Source organism: Pongo pygmaeus, chromosome 7, assembly GCF_028885625.2.
Source record: "Pongo pygmaeus isolate AG05252 chromosome 7, NHGRI_mPonPyg2-v2.0_pri, whole genome shotgun sequence".
In the NCBI taxonomy this organism is placed as follows: domain Eukaryota; kingdom Metazoa; phylum Chordata; class Mammalia; order Primates; family Hominidae; genus Pongo; species Pongo pygmaeus.
Genome location: NC_072380.2, coordinates 147,522,205 through 147,545,949, shown reverse-complemented (window position 1 = coordinate 147,545,949; position 23,745 = coordinate 147,522,205). Strand labels below are relative to the sequence as shown.

Genomic DNA, 23,745 nt, shown 5'->3' with positions numbered 1-23,745 from the left:
GTCAGTACTATACTGTTTAGATGGCTGTAACTTTGTAGTAAGTTTTGAAATGGGGAAGTTTGAATCTTCCAACTTTGTTCTTCTTTATCAAGATTGTTTTGACTTTTCAGGGTCTTTTGCAGTTCCATATGAATTTTAGGATCAGCTTGTCTATTTCTTCAAAAAAGACAGTTGGATTTTTGATAAAGATTGCATTAGATCTGTATTAGTCCATTCTCACACTGCTATGAAGAAATACCCGAGACTGGGTAATTTATAAAGAAAAGAGGTTTAGGCTGGGCACAGTGGCTCATGCCTGTAATCCCAGAACTTTGGGAAGCTGAGGTGGGCGGATCATGAGGTCAGGAGTTCAAGACCAGCCTGGCCATTATGGTGACACCCCGTCTCTACTAAAAATACAAAAATTAGCTGGGTGTGGTGGCACGTGCCTGTAGTCTCAGCTTCTCGGGAGGCTGAGGCAGCAGAATAATCACTTGAACCCGGGAGGCGGAGGTTGCAGTGAGCCAAGATGGCACCACTGCACTCCAGCCTGGGTGACAGAGCGAGACTCTGTCTCAAAAAAAAAAAAAAGAAAAAAAAAAAACAGAAAAGAGGTTTAATTGACTCATAGTTCCTTATTGCTGAGGAGGCCTCAGGAAACTTACAGTCATGGTAGAAGGCAAAGGAGAAGCAGGAACCTTCTTCACAGGGCAGCAGGACAGAGTGAGTGCAAACAAGGGGAAATGCCAGATGATTATAAACCCATCAGATCTTATGAGAACTCACTTATCACGAGAACAGCATGGGGGAAACTGCCCCAATGATCCAATTACCTCCACCTGGTCCCGCCCTTGACATGTTGAGGTTATGGGGATTATAATTCGAGGTGAGATTTGGGTGGGGACACAGAGCCAAGCTGTATCAAGATCCATTTAGAGACTACTGCCATCTTAACAATTTTAAACCTTCCAATCCATGAACATGGAATATCTTTCCATTTACATTTAGGTCTTGTTTAATTTCTTTCAACAATGTGTTGTATTTTTCAATGTACAAGTCTTATACATCCTTGATTACTTTAACTCCTAAGTATTTTATTCTTTTTGATGCTACTGTAAATGGAACTATTTTCATAATTTATTTTCAGATTGCTTATTGCTAGTTTATAAATACAACTGTTATTTGTATATAGATATTTTATCCTGTAATTTTGCTGGACTTGTTTATTAGATCTTGTGAACTTGTTTATTAGTTTTTAAAAAAAACTTTTAAAAACTTGTTTATTAGTTTTTTAGTGTATTCCTCAGGAGTCTATACATAAAATCTTGTCATCTGTGACTAGAGATAATTTTACTTTTTCCTTTCTAATCTGGATTCTTTATATTTTATTATCTTTCCTAATTTCCCTGGCAAGAAACTCCAGTACAGGGTTGAGTAGAAATGATGAGTGGACGTTCTTGTTCTGATACTATCTTAGAAAGGACATATCCAGTCTTTTATCATTAAGTATGATGGTGTGTGTGTGTGTTTGTGTGTGTGTGTGTGTGTGTGTGTGTGTGTGATAGATGTTCTTCATTAGGTTAAGGAAGCTCCTTTTATTCTTAGTTTGTTGAGTGTTGTTTATTTTTTAAGTCATAAAATGGTGTTGGATTTTGTTAGATGTTTTTTCTGAGTTTGTTGAGATGACCATGTGGTTTTTTTCTTATTTGTTGTATTAATATGGTATATTACACTGATATGTTTTTACATGCCGGGATGCATCACCCTCGTAATTTTTGGATAGATCTCATTTGGTCATGTTGCATAATCCTTTTGCTATGCTGCTGGATTCAGTTTCCTAGTATTTTGTTAAATATATTTGCATTTATACTCATAAGAGATACTGGTCTAGAGTCTTTGATGTCATTGGTTTTGGTTTCAGGGTAATAGTGGCCTCATAGCATGACTTGAGAAGTGTTCCCTCCTCTTCTATTTTTTGGAAAAATTTTTAAGTATTGGTGTTAATTCTTCTTTAAACATTTGGTAGAATTCACCAGTAAAACTATTAAGTCCTGGGCTTTTTATTTTTTCACTGATTCAATCTCTTGTTATAGGTGTATGCATCTTTGCTATTTTTGAATTAGGTTCAGTAGTTTGTCTTTCTAGGGAATTTTCCATTTTGTCTAGATTGTCTAATTTGTTGACATATAATTGTTCTTAATATTCTCTAATAATTATTTTGATTTTTGTAAGATGAAATGGTAATGTTCTCCCTTTCATTATTGATTTTAGCAGATTAGGTCTTGCTATTTTTTCTTGGTAAGTTTAGCTGAAGGTTTGGCATTTTCTTAATCTTTGAAAAACATTGGTTTTGTTGATTTTCTCTTTTCTTTTTCTATATTTTATATAATCTCGTTCCATTCTAGGCATTATTATTTCTGTCCTTCTGCTTGTATTGGATTTAGCTTGCTTCTGTTTTTTTTTCTTAAGTTGGAAAGGGTAGGCTATTGATTTGAGATACTTCTTTTATCTTTCAGATCCTTCTCTCTCTTTCTTTCTCCAGCTTTATTAGGGTATACTTGACAAAATTGTGTAAGTTTACAGTGATGATTTGTTATACATATATATTGTGAAATGGTACCACAATCAAGTTAGTTAACAAATCTATTACCTCACATAGCTACCATTATTTTTGTATGTGTATGGTGAAAACATTTAAGATATGTCTTAGCAAATTTTAAGTATATAATACAGTGTTGTTAGTTATAGTCACCATGCTTTACCTTAGATTTCCAGGATGCATTGAATCTATAGGTTGCTTTTGTTGGTATGAACATTTTAACAATATTAATTCTTCTGATCCATGAATGTAGGATATCTTTCCATTTATTTGTGTCATCTTCAATTTCTTTCATTGATATAGTTTTTAGTATACGGATCTTTCACCTTGATTGTATTTATTCCTAAGTATTTTTTTGACGCTATTATAAATGGGATCGTTTTCTTTTTCAGTTGTTTTTGTGTAGAAACACAACAGATCTTTGTATGTTGATTTTGTATCTTGTAACATTTGTAACTTTATACATTATCCAAAAGCTATTAGAAGTATAATCTTTAGGGCTTTCTATATCTAAGATTATGTCATTTACAAACAGAGACAGTTCTACTCCTTCCTTTTTACTTTGCATGCTTTGTATTTTTGCTTACCTAACTACTCTGGCTAGGACTTCCAATGCCAGGAAGCATATAAGTGGTGAGAGTAGGCACCCTTGTCTTATTCCTGATCTTAGAGGAGAGCTTTCAGCCTTTCACGTTGATTATTATGTTAGCTCTGAGTCTGTCGTTTGTTGAAGCACATTCCTTTATTATGTTGTGGTACATTCCTTGTTATCTAGTTTTTTGAGAGTTTTTATCATGAAAGGTTGTTGAATTTTGTCAAACTTTTTTCCCATACTTATTGAGATGATCATGTATGATTTTTGTCCTTAATTCTATAAATGTTATATATCACATTTATTTATATGCATATGTTGAACCAGCCTTGCATCTCAGCAATAACACCCTCTTTATCATGGTGTGTAATTTTTTTAATGTGCTGTTGAATTTAGTTTGTTAGTATTTTTTGAGTATTTTTGTTTATCAGGAATATTGGCCTGTAATTTTCTTTTTTTGTAGTGTCTGTCTAGCTTTGGCCTTACAAAATGAGTTGGGAGGTATTCCCTCCTCTTTAATTTTTTTGAAGAGCTTGAGTAAAACTGGAATTAATTCTTTTTTAAATGTTTGGTAGAATTCACCAGTGAAACCACTTGGTCCTGGGCTTTTCTTTGTTGGGAGATTTTGATTACTGATTCAGTCTCCTAACTTGTTATTGATCTATTCAGATTTTCTATTTCCTTCTGATCCAGTCTTGGTAGATTGTGTGATTCTAGGGATTTATCAATTTCTTCTAGGTTATCTAGTTGGTTGGCATATAATTGTTGATAGTAGTCTCTTATGATCACTTGTCTTTCTGTGGTGCCAGTTATAATGTGTCCTTTTTTATTCAAAATTTAATTCATTTGTGGCCTCTCTTTTTTTCTCGGTTAGTCTAGCTAAGGGTTTCTCAACTGTGTTTATCTTTTCAAAAAACAAGTTCTTAGTTTGTTGAACTTTTTTATTCTTTTTCTATTTTGTTTATTTCTGCTCTACTCTATTATTTCGTTCTATCTGCTCACTTTGGGCTTATTTATTCTTCTTTGTTTAATTCCTTCAGTTGTAAAATTATGTTGTTTATTTGAGATTTTTCTTTTTTTCTAATGTAGGCAATAAACTTTCTTTTTAGAACTGCCTTTGCTACATCTTATAAGTTTTGGTATGTTGTGTTTTTGTTTTGTTCATCTCAAAGTATTTCTAATTTCCCTTATGATTTCCTTTTTGGCCCAATGGCTATTTAAGAGTACCATTTAATTTTCATAAATTTTTGAATTTTCCAAATTTCTTCCTTTTTATTTCTAATTTAATTCCACATACTTGAATGATTTCTGTTCTTTTTTCTTTGAGATGGGGTTTCGCTCTTTCGCCCAGGCTGGAGTGCAGTGGCGTGATCTCGGCTCACTGCAACCTCCGCCTTCCAGTTTTAAGCGATTCTCCTGTCTCAGCCTCCTGAGTAGCTAGGACTACAGGTGCCTGCCACCACGCCCGGCTAATTTTTCTACTTTTTTTTTTTAGTAGAGACAGTGTTTCACTATGTTGGCCAGGCTGGTTCTCAAACTCCTGAACTTGTGATCCACCCGCCTCGGCCTCCCAAAGTGCTGGGATTACAGGCGTGAGCCACCGTGCCTGGCCCAGTTCTTTTAAATTCATAGAGACTTGACTTACGGCCTAAGATGTTGTCTGTTTTGGAGAATTTTTCATGTGGACTTGAGAATACTTTGTATTCTGCTGTTGCTGGGTGGCATGTTCGATATATGTATTAGAATTTGTTGGTTTATAGGGTTATTCACATCTATTTCCTGGCTGATGCCCAGATTTTATAATTGAGGAATATGTGGCTTAGAGACTCAGAGGAGTTAAAACAGCACGTTCAAGATTACCTATTTAGTAAGTGAGAGGGAGGGATTTAGGCCCAGCTGATTTGATGTTATTTGCATGTTATGGTGGTAGTCCAGGAATAATCAAATTCTTATCATTGAGCCTACTTTTATAAATTATTTTCCTTTATTAAATAATTTACTTTTAACAAATTCTTCTTCAATATGTTTTCTTTTTTTTGTGTGTATACTAAACTACTTTTGTCTGTGTAGTTTAAAAAGCATTAATTCCTTAGTTAAACTCAGCCTCTTAACATGACAAAAATTTTTAAAAAGGCTTTCATTATGAACTTCAAGTCTTTCCTTTTCTCTTTGTGAAAGTTTATAAAATTTGAGGCTTGTAGAGGCTTAGTTTCTCTCTAATGATTTTCATTCAGGTTTAACCTTCACAATTCATTTTAAGTTGAGAGATACTTGAAATGGTTTAATTAAACCTTTAACTGAGTAGTAATTGATTTATTATTTTGGTCTCTCATTATAACGTGAAGCCGCTGAAATCCTCTGGTTTATTTTATAGCCTTTTAATCTTTTTTGCTCATGTAGGAAGTGGTCTGCAGAAAGACCTTTCATTTTCCTCCTCTTTTCCTCATCAAACCTCTGGCTGTGATCCAAGAAGAAATTTCGTAATGGACCAAGCTCATTCTCGTGTGTGTGATCACATGTGCGTGTGAGTGTGTGATCATATCTCTGTGTGTATGTATATGGGTGTGTTTGTGAGTGCACATGTATGTTATGGGTGTGTTTGTGTGTGTGCATGTGATTGTGTATATAGGCACGTTGGAGTGTGTACATTGTGATTGTGTATATAGATGGTGTGTGAGTGTGCATGTGTGTGATACTGTATATGTGCACATGTGAGTATGCATGTGTGTGATTGCATATCTGGGCATATTGTGAGTGTATGTGTGTGTGTGATTGTGAATATGGGCACGTTTGTGAGTGTGCTGTGTGTCGTGGGCATATGTGTAAGTGCACGTGTGTAGGGTTGTGGGCACATGTGTAAGTGCACGTTTGTGTATGAGATTGTGTATACGGTACATTTGTGAGTGTGCACATGTGTATGTGGTTGTGTACGTGGGTTGTGTATGTGGTTGTGTACGTGTGTGAGTGTGCATGTGTGTGGTTGTGTGTATGGGTGCTTGTGTATGTGTGTATGATTGTATATATGGATATGTGTGTGCATGTGTATGATTTTGTATATGGGTGTGTATGAGCATGTGTGTGTGAGAGTGTGTGTGCACACACATGCATTCATTTATCCTGATGGAGGCTGGGGCAATTGAGGACGAATGTACATGGGTCTCCCGAGAGCCTCGTTTTGGCTCTCCCATCTTCTCTCTCATTTCAGACCCTCTGCAGGAATTCTTCCTTTCTTATCTTTCCTTTCCTCTCCGCTCCCCCTTTCCATCTCTTTAGTCATTAACTATTTGTTGGGTGCCTGCTGTATGTCTGGGTGCTGTGCTAGGTGCTGGGGCTGCAGGAGGGGCCCACAGGCTGTTGACTCTGGCCCCCTAGCTGGTGAATGGCAAATAGGCAAAAAGGCAGTTTCAGTGCAGCAGGGCAAGTGCCTCTGTGTGGTTAAGTTCAGGCTGCTAAAGACGTCCTCTAATGTGAGGGTAAAAGGAGGCTTCCTGGGGAGGTTGGTGTCTATGTTTAAATCTGTATGTTGTCTATTCTGGGCATTTACCACAAATCCAGTCGTTCTGAGTGCATGTACGAACGTTGAGCACTCTGATCTGCCCTGGTCAGCAGCACAGTATAGTGGAAAGGGCATGCATCTTGGAATCAGACTTAGGCTTCATTCCTGGAGCTTTCATGTGATTGCTGGAGCCTTGGCTGGCACATAGGGACCTTTGTGCAGATTACAAAAGGCGCCCCCATTCTGAGGGGATGAGCTAGTAACAGGAGCTCTTTCTGGGTGAACAAACATAAAACGTGCTCAGGGCTGATGCAGCCAGTGCTGGAGCACACAGCTTGGCTAGTGGAATTTGGCCCTGGTGAGTCTTCAATCACCGCCTCACACAGGGTACAGCCTGCACCACAGCCTTGAGGCTCTGCTGGGGACTTAGACAAGTGGCATGGCTGTGACTTTTGTCATCTGTCAAAGAGAGATAAGATACTGGCCTTTTTCATATGTTCTGAGACAAGTGCATGTTCATACATGATGCCTTAGTCCACAGTGACTGCCTGTTAGACATTGTACCCTCCTGTACCTTACATCCGTGTACTTTCCAGCCCAGGGAGTGGGGTCACACTGAAGCTTGTCACTGCATGAGACTATCATCATTTTCCTGCAGAACTTAGTGAAGAGGTCAAAGTATGTTATTTCTGTGCTTAGATATTAATTGAACTGTCCAAAGGACTTGCTATGACATGGGTATGAAGTTCACTGACTTTGAGGCAAACAGGTCTGTATTCAATTCCTGATTCTGCCATTTATTAATTCCCTGAACTTAGAGCAAATTAGTTAATCTTCTGAAGCCTCAGTGACCTCGACTATATGATGTGGATCATACTAATGCCTCCCTTGGGGATTAAATGAGGACATGCATGTGAAGTGCTTAGCATGGTGTCTGAGATATATGTGCTTAATAATGATTAGTTATCGCCATTATTTGCATGGCATTTCCACAATATGGCTGGTAAAAGTACAAGGAGCAGGCTTGGGCTGGCTTCAGCCTCCCTGGTGCCTGGCATTGTGGAACAGGATGCAGTCTGTCCCTGCAAAGGGGATGTTGCATTCCTCATAAACCTAAGAGGCTTGTCTTCCCTTATTTATGATAAATAATTCATTGTCTCCCCTATTGCTTCCTGAGCTTTGGAAATAAATGTCAGGGAGATTGACTGTCAGGGCATTAAAAAGTCTTTCAGGATTTTCCGAAATTCTCCAGTTGGTGTGACTAGAGATTGAGCTGCTCTGTGCGAGTGCTGGGAAGCTGGCCGTATCCAGGGTTTTAGGCATAATAAAATTTGTGTGCCTTTAATTCTACATTGGATTTCCTGGTGTGAGAGCTATTTTAAAATGAACAACTCAAGGAAAAAATGCGTATTGAGTCAGAATGAATGAGAATGCATGTACATCAAGAAATCACATTATCTAACTGTGGACGAGGTGGGAGGATAAGTTTCTTAAAAGAGATATTCTAAGTCAGAATCTTAATGACTATGGCCATAATATTAAACAATTGCCATTTATCAATCACCTCCTGAGTTCTGTGCCCAGCATTGTAATGGATTGCTTTTATCAGTAGTGACTGTATAAAATAGAGGCAGTTTTGTGTTTATTTTTCGCATTGGAAACGGAGGCTCAGGGGAGATTTGAACCCAGGTCGGTCCAGCTCCAAGCCAGCATTCTCTGCACAGCACAGATTGTCTCTATTAAAGTGTCTAGTGCTGACCTTTTCTTACCCATGCTTCAGGGGTATGTGATTCTGCAGAAACATTTTTGACTGGGAATAAGGAAACCCAAATTCCAGTTCTGCATGCTCAGCAGCTGGTTCTGGAAAACGTGCCAAGCTACTTGAACCGTTGTGTCCCTTGTTTCTTTTCCTATTGAGGACATTATGTTTACTACATCTATCTCTTAAGATTTTTATAAGGCTAAAATGAGATAATAGCTGGGAAAGTGCCTTGCAAACTTGAGTGATGCACAAATAAAGGGCTTACATTATTAAATTTTTGATAATGTTGGCTATTTTTTCATAGTGTTCATGTTGTGTTTTGATTGAGTTAGAAGAAATCCTTTGGCCGATTCTCTGCCCCTTGCCAGTTTTTGGCCTTGTATCTGCAAGGATGATTTTCTGACTAAGAGGAAGTTGTCCCCAAACTATGGATTTAGAGCAGAGTTAAGAGGCACTGTGGCTCAGCCCTTTCTTCCTGTTGGAAACTGGGGACACAGGAAATGGCTTCTTTTCCAGATATTTCTTTTCCTATCATCAGACAGTGGATCAGTGTGTACTTATTAATTGTATCTACTCCACATCCAGCTCTGTTCAAGACCCTGTGGGACCCAGGAATTAAAAGGCCAGCTCAGACCTCAGGGTTTGTCATAAAAGGTGGGGAAAAATAGAAACAATCAGGGAGTGGTGTGGGTGCATACACACCCTACGTGTGTGTGGTTCACACTGTAATTCACATCAAGCTGTGGGGATGGTCATCCTGCTCACTTAGCTGGGGACACCTCATGGAGGAGGCACTGAGGTCTTAACTGGACCGGACATGTTAGGATTTAAACTGGGGCTTGGTGTCTGATTGGTAGTGAAGGAGGTGGTCACAGGTGGGTAGAACAGTACAAGTAAGTGAAAAGAGACAGGGTTTCTCTGTGTATATTTGGAGAGGTCTAGAACATTTCCCTGAGCAGTCAAGGGGGAGGAAGAAGGAAGTGGGGGCACTGTGTGTGTGTGTGTGTGTGTGTGTGTGTGTGCATGTGCATATGTGTAGGGTTGGATCACGTGCTAAAGGACCTTGAAGGCCAGGCCTGAGAGTTGTGGGCAAAGTCATCCAGAACAATGGAAGATTCTAGAGTGAGGGAATGACAGATGAGTGATGGAGGCAGAGAAAGCCCAGAGCAGGAGGCTGGAATCTGGACACTGTGTGCAGGCATCTGGGTGGTGAGGTTGCTGTGTGAACAGAGAGGGAATTTACTGGACAGACATCTTTAGGGCAAAGTCCATAGAGTTTAGTGGCAGATTCAATAAAGGAATTCAGAGGGAGGAAGAGGAATTAAAGCTAACTCCATTGAAATGTTTTGATTTAGAGGTTACATGATTTTTCTTGCCCAGTCCCAAGATCCTCAGCTCTGCCATAAAATGCGAGTAGTTGACAGCAGCAACTCATTTTCAGAGCTTAAATTATTCAAGTTCATTTATGAATATTTCATTTTTAGCTAGCTAATTGGTCTTGAGGATCTGAATTATGGATGCAGCAAGCTGGAAGATTAGTTTTTTCACCATCGTGTTTGAGGTTTTCCAAAGCTTTCAGGCCGATTTTATTTCTTCCTTGCCGTGGAATTAATTGTGCATTGCTCATCAGTTTAATTCACCCAGATTTGCTGGCTGCCTGCTGTGCAGGGCACCAGGTTAGGTGCTGAGGGGGATAAAAAGTAATCAGGACAGGGACTCTGCCTTCAAGGAGTCTCCAGTCTGGGGGAGGGGAGACTCACAAGGCTGCTGTACCGCACACTGTGCTGTGCTCCAGCAAGTGCAAACACTGTGGCTCTGTGTGCTCCATTGAGTCTGTGTGGAGAAAACACTGGGTACCCCACAACAGTAAGTTTGCCAAACTCAAGCTTAAGGGCACAATTCTCCACAAGACGACCGAGTCTGCCCAAGACTCCTGATACCAGCCACAAGTTTGGGGGGTCTCCTGGACCACCCTTACTTCTTTCTTACTACTACAGATTTGGAAGATCCCTTTGACCTCTCTCAGCTTTGATAATTTGCTAGAATAACTCACACAAATCAGGAAAACCCTGTCCTCATGATTGTAATTTGATTATACTCAAAGGATGCAAATCAGAGAGCCAATTAAAGGGAGAGAGGTGTGTGGGTAAAGTCGCAGGCTGGGAAGGTTCCAGATGTGGAGCTTTTGGTCCACCCATGGAGTCCTGAGCAAAGTTACCTCTTTCCTGGCTACAACGTAGGACGGCACTCAAGAGTATTTCTAATCAGGGAAGCTCACTTGAGCCTTGGTATCCTGAGTTTTTATTAGCACCCCATGACACACTGCCCACATGCCGCCTTTTAGTCTGTGTCCCTCCTGTAGGTTCTGACCGATGCCTTTTATTTTCCAAAGTCCCCATCATAAATCCCATTGTTTGTCTGGTTGCCAAAGTCCCTGGGTAAACAAAGATGCTCCTATCAGGAGGGACATCTGGGAGCCTAGAAATCACCTCCCTGTAGCCAAGGGCAAAGGCCAGACTTCTCTTTGGGTAAAGTTAATTCTTCACTCACAATCGCATCCTCGTAGAGTGTTTCAGGGGAGTGGCTTGTGTCTGCGGGATGGCAGAGTCTGTCACTGGGTTTAGACCTGGGCCACAGACTTCAGTAAACTCTTAGGCACCCTGTTTCTGGAACTCAGCTGACATAACACGAGGTGGGTGTTTTGTAGCCTGTCTGCTAATTCTGCTTCTCTGATATGAATTGCTGCTTCAGTAGGTTGTGCAAGTACACGTTGTTATGAAGAAGAATAAGGAGAAAAGTTTTAAAGACTCCAAGGGAAATGGTTTCTTACTCTGTACCTTCTATTTCTTTCCTCCCCTCTCCCTTGCACACGGGCTGGTTCTCCTGTAAACACAGCCTTTTTTCTCCTTGTTTAAATCTAGGGAGGGCTCCCAGGGCCTTCTGTCCCTTGTTTTACCTGGTTTGCCTTCCTATCATTAAGTACCTTCTCCTTCTTTGTGCTGCCCTGCTCACCATGCCCCAGGGAGATAGAGTGAAGGCAGGAATCTCTCTGGTTGCCCTGGTGCAGGACTCTGGTTTGGATCTTTCAGCCAAGGCTGACCCACTCACCAGTGGCGTTGCAGTTCGGTCGAAGCTCAGTTCCAGCAAGGGCCCTCCTTTCCCAAGAAATCTCTTGCCTCATTCTGGTGCCAGGTTTCCCTGAGGTCTTGGGTGCCCCATACCAAGGCAGGCTCCTTTGTCCAGATTCCCTGTGGTCAGGCTGTTGTGTCCCTGCAGACTCTGCCCCAGACTGTTCTGCCCATCTCTGCTCCCCTTTGCCCCTGTGGCCTCCTTCTCTGATTTGTGAGCACAAGTGACTTACTTAACGGGTCCTCATGGTAGTAGCAGTAGATAAAGTGGCTGGTGTCCTACTGCACAGAGCAACGGCTTTAGAGAGAGCAGGAAGGGACCTGAGAGACATTCTACAGATGCACGTGTACCCAAGATGGTGCCAGAATCTAGGACTCCTTCGTCTACCCCAATGCTCAGGTTCAAAGAGGGTTGCTGAAATGCCACGCCTCTGCCAGACAGATGGCTGGCATTGGGGATGTCAGCCAGGCTGCTGGCGGCTCTCTGCTTGGTCTCGCTCAGGGACATCTCCCAAGTCTTATCGTCGAAGACCACACCCCTCCACCTTCACACAACTGGATGAGATGCTCTGCTCCCTGCCCTGCTCACCCATCTTTTTTTTTTTTTGAGACGGAGTCTCGCTCTGTTGCCCAGGCTGGAGTGCTGTGGCTGGAGTGCAGTGGCGTGATCTCAGCTTACTGCAATCTCTGCCTCCCAGGTTCATGCCGTTCTCCTGCCTTAGCCTCCTGAGTAGCTGGGACTACAGGTGCCCGCCACCACGCCTGGTTAATGTTTTTTTGTATTTTTTATTTTTATTTTTAGTAGAGACAGGGTTTCACCGTGTTAGCCAGGATGGTCTCGATCTCCTGACCTCGTGATCCGCCCGCCTCGGCCTCCCAAAGTGCTGGGATTATAGGCGTGAGCCACCGCGCCTGGCCTCTGTTCACTCCTCTTAATTCCCACCTTCATTCCGGAGATGAATGCCTTAAAAATTAACACTAATTGAGAAGAAACAGAAGTTGTAAAATGATTTTAAGCTTGCTCTAAAGCAGCTGTGATCATGCCATTGAAAATCACTAGGTCGCTAGGAAACTGGAAAAATATTGTTATTGTCTTTAGTGCTATAATTTGTGGCTTTAGATTATAATTATTTTTTCTTTTTCTTGCCAGGACAATTTGACTCTAATAATTATGACTCCTTGAAATAATCTGAATAGTTGTGAAACTCATTAAGGGCATGACAAGCTCAGCAGCCTTTGAGAGTGCTTTGCAAAGAAGTCCCTAAGCAGTTTCTGAGAACTGAATTTCAGTGGAAATGGTGCTTAACAAGGGGCAGGATTTGTGAACCGGGGGTTGACAGCCGCAACTTAAAATCCTCCCAGCATTGCTGGAGAAAGATGTACAGAGACGCTGATAAACTGATTGTCTTGAATCAGAACATTAGAAAATTGATTACCCATTAGTACACAGATACAATGATATTAGCACCAACAATAATTGTTTGCAGCTGTTAATTTCTGGAATCACTTCAGATTTTTCATTTTTAATAAAACGTGAAACCTGAACATATCCTCACACTTGGAGGGTGAATGTGAGCCCTGTACTGCCGTCTCACGTGACTCCATTGTGCCCTCTTGTTTCCTCTGTAGAGTTTTTGGTCATGAAGAGGAAGAGAGGCAGGCCTAAGGGGTCCACGAAGAAGTCCAGCACGGAAGAGGAGCTGGCAGAAAACATTGTGAGTCTGACTGAGGACAGCCCACTGGCTCCGGAGGAAGGGAACAGCCTGCCTCCAAGCAGCTTGGAGTGTAGCAAGTGCTGTCGGAAGTTCTCCAACACGCGCCAGCTGCGGAAGCACATCTGCATTATCGTGCTGAATTTGGGTGAGGAGGAAGGAGAAGCAGGTAAATGCTGCCAAAGGGCTGAACATGTCAATTTCTTATGAAGAGGTGTATCTGCTAATATCAGGTTTCACTGGGTCAGTTATTACTTGGAAATAGCACATATTTATTCAGCTGTCACCCATCTGGAAAGGTGCTTATTTTCCTAATGATGACTGACTATTACTGTAAGTAGTCTTTGAAGTGAATGTGTCATCTGGGAGTTGATGCCCATGGCATGTAGGTCAGGGGACTGCTTTGCTAGATGCTTTGAGAGTTGGAGGGATGGTACAACACAGCCTCTGTCTTTGCTGAGCTTATGTTCTGGGAAAGAAGACAAGGTTTTAAATGCATCATGTTAATCGATAACAAATTGTCAGCAGGAGAAAGCATTCTGTTGGAAAGTCAGGAGTGAATCTGGTGTCACAGTTTGGGTGGCATTGAATTGAAGGAAGGACATCTTAGTGGATGGATGGGGCCATGTGGGCTGAAGTGCAGTGATTAGGATCCTCAAGGCTCCTATGAGGGACCTCGATGGCCCAGCGTTGGCTGAGGACTAGATTTCAGTGGGCATTCTTGAAGAAAATAAAGACTATCGGGTGCCTCCTTCAGATACATTCTTGACTAGGCTTCAGCTCTGAAGCAGCTTCTAAAAGAGGCTGAAAGGCGAATAGATGTGGTTAGGGAATGAAGTCGCTGTGGGGTAGCGTGTCTGCAGATGGCCTTTGTCGGAGGAATGAAATAACAAGGCTGCGCTGGAGTGGTTAGGGCCTCTGCTGTGGGTTCTGTTGTTGCTGAGTCCTTGCACCATTTTTGAAGCCTTCAAACTGTACCCCATGTTTAAGTTCTTTCTGTTTTGTATTGTGCTAACCATGTTATGTGGGAAGCAGTTCTCATTAAGAACATAGGCTCTGGGTTACGGCTGTCTGGGTTTGCATTCCAGCTTCAGCACTTATTAACTTCATTTTGCGTCAGTTTCCTCATCCGTAAAATCAGAATAAAAGCAGTCCTGTCTCCTATGGTTGCTTTGACAATTAAGTGAGATAGGACTTGGAAAGTGCTTCCAGTAGTACCTGCTATACCGAAAGCACTGAGTGAATGCCAGCTATTACAGCGAGCCAGCTATTACAGCGAGTTGTCATCTTTCCTCCTTCCTGGATGAGGGCGTTTAGACTCTGAGAGATTAAGTAATTTGTTTAGGATCCTTTAGTTAGTAAGGGGACCTGGCCTTTGAACGCAGGCTGTCCTACTCTGACCCCTGTTCTTAAATTCCTCACCATAAATGCCTCCCTACAATAAGCAAGACTCTTGGTTTGCAAAACCCTATTATAGTTTGGGTGAATTATTGAGTAACTCATCAACTAATATTTATGGAACATCTAGGTTGGTGGCCAAGGCTCATTGCCAACATCTGTACAAGTTGTAGAAAATACCAGACACTGTTCCCTCTCATAAAGAACTCTCAAGGCAATGATGTAAAACCTTGTGGGGCTGCACGGGCTCATGAAAATAACCCATGAGGATCAAAGGAGGTGGAGCTGTCCCTAAATGGAGCCTGAGTAATTGCCGTGTGAGAGCTGTAGGCCGGGAGTGCTGTCATTTCAGAAGAATCCGCATCTTGTTTCAGAACCTAAAGTCCTTTTGGGAAATAAAGATAATTTTAGAAATGAGATGGTTGAAAGAGGAAGGATTAGGATGGACCTCCCCTGAACCCGAAGCTCTGATTTCCAGTGATTCGTTAATCACTGGATTTGGGTTACAGAGTCTTTCCCCCACCCTCTTGTGCGTGCATGCACACACTCTCTCTCCCTGTCTCTCTCTCTCTCCCTCTCTCCCTGTCTCTCTCTCTTTCTCCCTGTCTCTCTCTCTCTGTCTCACATGCATACATATGCATGTCCCCTGCTCCGGCACAGCTAGGTAATGGTGTTGCATTTTAATCAGTGCTAGCCATCGAGGCAGCTCTGCTGTCTGTAGTTTCTGCACTGCCTAAGCCCTTCAGAGAATGCAATTCTCTCCAATCATTTTATGCTGTCTTCTCGAGAATCCCTTTTGTTTGTACCTTCACAGAGTTTTTCCTGTCAGTTTCCTTCTGAGACACTCCTGGACTTTCTGCACAATTATGGCTAGAAATCGGAGACTTTGCTCTTTGGCAACACTAAATTTTTCTGCTTTCCATTCTTCCAGACCTCAGGTCAAGCTCTGGGTTTGAGGCTCAAAGTCAACAGCACAGACCCTGGAGGCCCCGAAGTTCAATTGGGTCTGTGGCCCTTCCCCAGTCTGCACTGCCCTTAGGGTCAACTCTCTAAAACAGGGGTCCCCATTCCCTGGGCCGCAGGCTGGTACCGGTCTGTGGCCTGTTAGGAACCAGGCTGCACAGCAGGTGAGTGGTTGGTGAGCGAGCATTACCACCTGAGCTGTGCCTCCTGACAGATCAGCTGCGACGCTTGCTTCTCATAGGAACATGAGCCCTATTGTAAACTGCGCATGCTAGGGATCTAGGTTGTGTGCTCCTTATTGAGAATCTAATTCTTGAGATCTGAGGTGCAACAGTTTCATCCCCAAACCACCCCACCCCACCATCTGTGGAAAAATTATCTTCCATGAAACCAGTCCCTGGTGCCAAAAAGGTTGGGGACCACTGCTCTAAAACATAGTGCCTTAGTGTCTCCCCATCACAGCAGAGTGCAGAGTCTTTCCCTGCATGTTCAAGACCCTCACCAAAACCATCTTTCCGTGTGGCTCTGTGGCATCATTCGTTAGTGCCATAAAGTATTCTGTTTTTTGTACCAACCAGGGTACAATTGATGAAAACTTAGGTTTTTATCAATTTTTCACTGTTGTAAATACTGCTTTAATAACTATTCCTAAATGTGTGTGTGTGTGTGTGTGTGTCAATATGTATGCATATTTGTAGACTTGTGTTATAATTTTTGTAGGATAAATTCCTAGAACCAGATTGCTGGGTTGGAAAGTATGTTAATATTGCCAGATTTCTCCCCAGAAAGCTCACATCAACTTAGATTCCAGAAGTGTCTGAGAATGCCTATTGGATATTATTACTTTTGTTTGTTTTAGTTTTTAATACCTGTAATGAAACAGAAAATACTAAGAAAGTGAAAATATTCCAAAATGTCACTGCCTGGGGTCAATGACTGTTACACTGAAAAAGAGAAGGCCCTCCTCCATTCTTTGTACACCCATATGTATTTTTCAGAACTGAGATTATTCTTAATATTCTGTGATCTTTTTTCACTCACTAACGTGGCAGATAAATTTTTCATGACAATATTTTTTATTTAACAAGCTGTTTTCTAGCACTTTTTTTATGCTACAGTTGCTGTTCTCAGTGTTTTACAACTAATAGTCATTTTAATTCTCATGGTAGCTTAAGAGGTAGGCACTATTTTTGTTGTTGTTGTTGTTGTTGTTTTTTGTTTTGTTTTTTTTTTTGAGATGGAGTTTTGCTCTTGTTGCCCAGGCTGGAGTGCAGTGGCGCAATCTCAGCTCACTGCAACCTCTGCCTCCCAGGTTCAAGTGATTCTCCTGCCTTAGCCTCCCAAGTAGCTGCAGTTACAGGCATCTGCCGCCACGCCCGGCTAATTTTTTGTATTTTTAGTAGAGATGGAGTTTCACCATGTTGACCAGGCTGGTCTTGAACTCTTGACCTCAGGTGATCCACCTCACTTGGCCTCCCAAAGTGTTGGGATTACAGGTATGAGCCAAGGTGCCTGGCCAAGGTATGCACTATTGTTATTCCCATTTTATGGAAGAGCAAACTAAGGCACAGATGTTTCAGCCGTTTGCTTTGGTCACACAGCCCATAAGTGGTGGAGCTGGTTGTGAGCGAGGTGGGCTGGGTCCAGGGTCTGTGCTTTTGACTGCTTTGCTGTGTGTCCTTGCCCAAAATGGTGTTGTTTGTTGTCATTTTTAAAGGCTGTACAGCATTTCTTCATATGCATGGGCATACCTCATTTTGCTTCATTGGTCTCTAGTTGATGGACATTTAGAATTGTTTTAAAATTTTCTCTCTAATCAAAAAGCACTACTCAGATGAACAGTCCTCAGCATGCATTTTAGATTTATTATTATTATTTTTTGCACTTGTGCCATTATCTTAAATGACTAATAATGTAATGCTTGTTAAGTTTTTATTTAACGAGCTGTTTTTTAGTGATTTTTATTTTGCAGTTGCTGTTTCTCAGTGTTTTACAGCTAATAGCTCTTTTAATTCTCGTAGCAGCTAACAGGTAGGCACTATTGTTATTCCCATTTTATAGAAGAGGAAACAGAGACACAGATAGTTTCAGCAGTTTGCTTGGATAGATCACACGGTCTGTAAGTGTATCTTTTAGTTTCCTTTGTAGCATTGCTTTTTTTTTCTTTTGCATTAGGAAAATGCAAATAGGGCATATTTTACATTTTGTAAATATGTAAAATACATACATATTGTATTTTGTCACGCATACATATTGTCAAACCGCCCTGTAGAATGTGCGTATCAATTATTTTTCCGTCATGGGCCATGTCCTTAGATCGCCTTTATCCTTTTTATCCTGGGTTGTGTCAGCCTCTGTCCTTGCCAGTCTCTTTTGTGAACAGTTTGCTTTAATTGTTTTAATTTGCTGCTCCTTGGTCACTAGTGGGCTATGTCTGTTACAGTTTTTAGTTATTTGTGTTTTTTGTGTGATTGGGGGCATTCCGTGTTCATGCACTTTACTTATACCTTTGAATGATCATATATGCTGAAAATATTTTCTGCAATTAGTCATTTGTCTTTTAATTTTCTTTGTAGCATTACTTTTTTTCCTTTTGCATTTTGCTGGCGTTTTAAATTTCTGTATTGTCACCACTGTTTGTATCGTATTGTCAAATGTATCTTTTACATTTTTTGCCCTTTTATCATAGTTTACAAAATTTACCTCATATCCCCTCCAATTTAAAAAAAATGCTTCTATTTATTTCTCTGTTATCTGTATGGTTTTATGTATATCTTTGATTCATTTGGACATTGCATTTTTGTTTTCTGTAAGTTGTGAAGTAAGGCAGTTAAATAGTTGACTTTTTAACAAGGTGAGGATTAAGGGCACCATCCCACTGTCAACAGTTATTTTCAAGTATAACTTTTGACTCTCCTCAAACTTAACTAGTAATAGCCTACTGTTGGCCAGAATCCTTACCAATAGTCAATTAACACATATTTGGTATGTTATATGTATTATATACTACTTCCTTATAATAAAGTAAGCTAGAGAAACAAATATGTTACTAAGAAAGTCATAAGGAAGAGAGAATATATTTACTCTTCATTAAGTGGAAGTGGATCATCATAAAGGTCTTCATCCTCATTCTCCTCATGTTGAGTAGGCTGAGGAGGAAGAGGAGGGGTTGGTCTTTCTGAAGTGGTGGGAGAGATGGAAGAAATTTCATTATAAGTTCACCCTTGCAGTTCAAACCCATGTTGTTCAAGGGTCAACTGTATATATTTGACCAATAAATCTAGGGAAAGGAATTATCTTAATAAATACAATTCAGTAGATAAAATATTTGAAGTCATAGGGTCCACGGAGAAAATACAGATCTGGCGGTTCAAAGTCTCAAAAACCCCTTAAAAAATAAAACTTTGTGTTTTGAAATAATTATGAATTCACAGGAAGCTACAAAGATAATACAGAAGAGTCCCAGGTGTTCCTCATCTGGTCTCCCCGAGTGGCTACACCCTACACAACCCTAGTGCAGTATCAGAATCAGGACATTGGCCTTTGAGTGTGCATGGCTTGCTGCCAATTTGCCACTCACAAGTATGGCCTGTGCTCACCGCCAGGAGGCAGAACTGCTCTGTTGTCACAGGGCCATGCACCCTGTCCCTCAATTGTCACCCTCGCCTAGCAGCTGCCAGCCTGTTCTCCAACTGTGTGATTTTGTCATTTTGGGAACACTGTGTAAATGGACTCACACAGTATGTGACCTTTTGTGGTTGGCTTAAAGAACTCCCCTTTTAGACCTAAGTTCTAATTTTATGACTGAAGAATTTGAGATGCAGAAGTGATGATGATCAGGTCACATGACTCATTTGGGGCTGGTTGGGGCCCATGTCTCCTGAATCCTGCCCCGTTACCAGTTTGCTCGATCACGTCTGTGCCTTAAGACCACTCTCATTTCTACCTCGTGGATGGAGATTTTCTCCAGTTCAGCATATCTCTGTCATATTTTTCTCTAACCTTATAAGCGATGGAAGTGGCACCCTGTGTGGATTCCTGATGCTTATTTTCTACTCTGTAATAATTAGGCAGTCTCTTCAGCAATGGCAGACAGGCAGGGTCCTTTCTAATCAGATTATCGGCTTCCTCCAGGAATAGCTGTAGAGAAAATGGCCTCCTCTTCCATTGATTTGAATGACCTAAATTGACTTTAATTTAACAATACCAAATGGAAAGGTAGATGCTCTGGGTGTTTTTTCCTTTCTGGCCACTGTTGAAGCTCTAAAATATGCAGAAATGACCTTATGCCCAGCTGCCTTGTGGCTGGCATCCATGTGATTGCACCGTGTTTTCTAGTTTGCCAAGCACAATATTACAATTTGGAAAATTCTCGAGTAATTGTTTTAATATGTGCTCTGTCAAGAGCAGTCTAGTGACATTTCAAACAACTGACCTTGGCTCTTTAGCTTGTTAAAACAATTAGAAGAAAACAAAATAAGCTTTTTCTTACCCTGAACCATGGCAAGTTAAAATAACTCTTTTGATATGTTTTCAACATTTATTTATTTTATTCTGCATTTGAATGGTAGAAGAAACCAGGAAAAGAGATTTTTTTTCCTGTAGTTATGTAGAACAGCTGGTGTTTTGAAAATGTTTTGCAGCCTACAGAAATCAATATGTCAAATTTATAAAAGTGACTTCTGAACTTTTCTAAGCTTGTTATTTCTGGGGTCATTTTGTGCAAGGAGAGTTGTGAAAATTTCCTCTTATTCTCGTTAAATTCTTCCTGTCAAAGACAAGGCATTCATTTTATGGTCTTAAGATCCACCTGTAATCTTCATGATGATTTTTTATTACAGTGTTTCAAGTCTCTGCCTTCTACTGTATTTGTGTTAGCCAAACAGCTGGCTTGATAAATACCTGCCATGACTGAAAATGGTTTTGAGTGAGTCATGTTTGAAAATTTACAGGTGAAAATGTTTCCGAACATCCCACATTTCTGTGTGGAAAGATGGATAGTGGTAATGTCTGTTTCTTTTTGCCGCCTGTAAACCCTCATTTTTTCCTCTGTACTAACTAGGTGAGTGGAAGCCCAGTGGTCTCCAGCCATGCTTGGTCTTGGGCGTACTTGTGAGTGTGGCTTCTGCGTGGCCTGGTTCATGCCACTGCTCCTGCCTGCCTGCTCTGTGAGTGGCCCCTCTTCTGCCTATCATGTCACTGTCCCTGATTAAGGGGAGACCTGATTATACCTGATAGCAGAGCTACCCTGAGTGACAGTGGCTCTATATTCCTGTGTTTGCTTTCTTGTTGGTGTTGCAGGTCCTCAGGGACTCTGCTCACTCAGGGACCCAGCTGGAGTGAGCAGCCACCATCTTGAAGGTAGCTGGTCATGGTACAGGAGGGAAGAGAGCCTGGGTGGTTTCACCTTGGCTCAGAAGAGGATCTGTCATTTCTTCTCTCCACAGTTCACTTGTCAGTGTATTAGTCCGTTTTCACACTGCTATAAAGAACTACCTGAGACTGGGTAAGTTATGAAGAAAGGTTTAATTGATTCACAGTTCCACAGGCTTAACAGGAAGCATGACTGGGAGGCCTCAGGAAACTTACAGTCATTGCAGAAGTTGAAGGGGAAGCAAGGACCATGTTTATATGGTGGCAGGAGAGACAGTGAATGAAGGGGAAAGTGCCTCACGCTTTTAAACCATCAGATCTCATGAGAACATCAGATCTCACTATCATGAGAACAGTAAGGAGGAAATCCACCCCCATGATCCAATCACCTTCCACCCTCCTCCAATTCAACATGAGATATGGGTGGAGACACAAATCCAAACCATATCAGCCAGCAGGGAATCACATGGCCCCACCTGACTTCAAGGGCCCAAGAAGTGCAGTTCTGCCCTGTTCTCGGGGTAGGGGAGCCCTGGAAATGCTTGGTGACCATCACTAGTGACGGCCGCATGGTTCTTATCCATTTACCTGATTTTACCACCAGCTGTGTTCTCATGTCTTTAAATATCTTCCTTGCCCATGTTTCAGTTTGGGTGTCCCCCAGGCAGTTTAAGTTACGCAGTGTGTTTAATCGTAAACTCGTCCAGCTCCCAACTGATGATCCTCCTCTATTTCATCCTGCTGACTGGCCGCCACCATTCAGCCAGAAACATCCCCGTCACATCTCGACACTTACCGTGGTCGATTGACTACCTGCTGAATATCACTTCAGTCCTTCCCCCGTCCCTGCTATTGTCCTCGTGGGTCCATCATCTTTTCTGTGGACTCTGTGACTGCTCCAGTCTGCCTGTTTACCCCAATTCATGCTCTGTGTACACCAGTGTTTGCAGATATTGTGGAGGATTTATCCACATTAAATATTTATTTAGTAATAAGTTGCATTTTTAAAATTGAATAAGCATCTATAGAGTTCTTACTATGGGCCTGCCTCTTGTGAATGTCTTACAAATATTAATTCATTTCCTCTTCATAAAAGCCCCGTGAGGTAGTTACTGTTTTTATTCCCGTTTCATGGATGAGGAAACTGGGGCAAGCATCCTATCCAGTGTCAACCGTAGTAAGCGATGGACCAGGGATGTGGACTCAGGCCTTTTGGCTCAGATACATAGACTGCTGTATTAATATGCTATAGGTGTTATAATACACACATAAATGGTAAGTTTCAAAAGGATGAGTTAAGAAAGGTAAAGAAGAATTCTTCTTTTTAATTCCCAAATTTCAGTGGATTTTCCTAGGCATCCCCTGGCTGTATACCTTTCACCTTCCACCTTCCCTAGCTTAACGCTAGGGAGACATATATGACATATATGACATATGAACCCATCTTATCCTTACTCTGAACGCACCCCTTCGTGACACCCACTGCTGTTCAGGGACAGCCTAAGCTCCTTAAGAACCTGCTATGTTACTTAGGACCTAGCCGCTGCCTGCTCTGCACCCTGACTTCTTACCCTCTCCCACTTTGCCCACCTCCGGATCTGCAGTGAACCTCTGAAAGCCTCCAGTGTCCTGTGCCCTCACCATCTCTTGTACATGTCATTCTTTTTGCTTGTGATGTCCATTTGCCCTTTTCCCTCTGAATATGCTTAACCTTCAATGATCCTGGCACATGCACAAGTCCCCTGAGCCAGCAGGGCCCCATCCCGTCATCTGTCCCTTCTCTATGGAATGCCACAACCCTCTCCTGTGCCAGTGATTCCTGCTGGTCTTCAAGTCACAGCTTTATTTCCCCTTTCCAGGCCCAGCTCCAGAGTCCCCCTCCCTTGTGCTCAGCTTCCCAGCAGATCTGGGCTTCTCATTGTGCCGTGCACGTGCCTCGGTGTGTTGGAATTGATGGTGTGTGTGTTTGTCTCCCCATTAGCTGATAACTGAGAAGGCAGGAACCCACACTTGCACCACAGCCTGGTTCCCTGGGGACGGAATAGGGACACATCTCTCTTTTCTTTACCAAAGTCCAGGGCCAGACTCTAGTCCTTGGTGGGTTTGGCACAAACAGATCAAGTAACTTGTTCTGTGTAGGTATATCACTTCCTGGCTCTGTCTGCGGCATTCAGAACAGTGCCGGGCACACAGCAAGTGCTCAGTGAATATCTTTTGAGTGAAAATATGGATTCTTATACAGCAGACACAAGAACTGTACAATATCTAATGGGTGGGAAACCCAAAGTTCATTATTTTATACCTTGCATTTGTATTTCTCTGTGGTGTGGCCCAGTGACTTGGATGAAGCCCTGGGTAGGTACATGTTGTGGCTGACTGGCTGCCATCTATACTTGCTCCTGTGCATTTCTGAATCTGCAGCTGCTTTAGTTCTTTTTCCTCCAGCTCTCCTGCTTTTCACATTTCAGCTTCAGCCATCAGTTTTCTCGCTGGTACTTAAGGGTTATGTATGGAAGTTACCTCTTGTTTGCCGTCTAATGCAGCCATTTGAATTGGAAACCTTGGAGCCATCTTGAATTCCTCCTTTTGTCTCATCTGCAAATCTCTCAGTCCCCAGTCCTGCCAACATTTCTTCCTTCCTCGCATTGCGCCAGGTCCACTGTCATCACCTCTAATGCAGACAGTTTTGCAACAGTCTTCAGACTGGCCACTCTCCTTCTGAATCTGCTCCCTATAAGCCCAC

General features: G+C 41.8%; 1 protein-coding gene across 12 annotated transcripts in view; it reads left to right on the top strand.

The window, feature by feature from the left end:
- Nucleotides 1-23,745, top strand: part of ZFAT (zinc finger and AT-hook domain containing) — a 236,882-nt gene that overhangs the window by 63,764 nt on the left and 149,373 nt on the right. For all 12 annotated transcript variants that reach the window (XR_010127299.1, XM_054498875.2, XM_063669101.1 and 9 more), the window contains one exon: nt 13,186-13,437. Coding sequence is in view for 11 of the 12 variants with exons in the window: in XM_054498875.2 (XP_054354850.2) it covers nt 13,186-13,437 (252 nt within the window). In the remaining variant the exon portion in view is untranslated. The remainder of the gene's footprint in view (nt 1-13,185; nt 13,438-23,745) is intronic.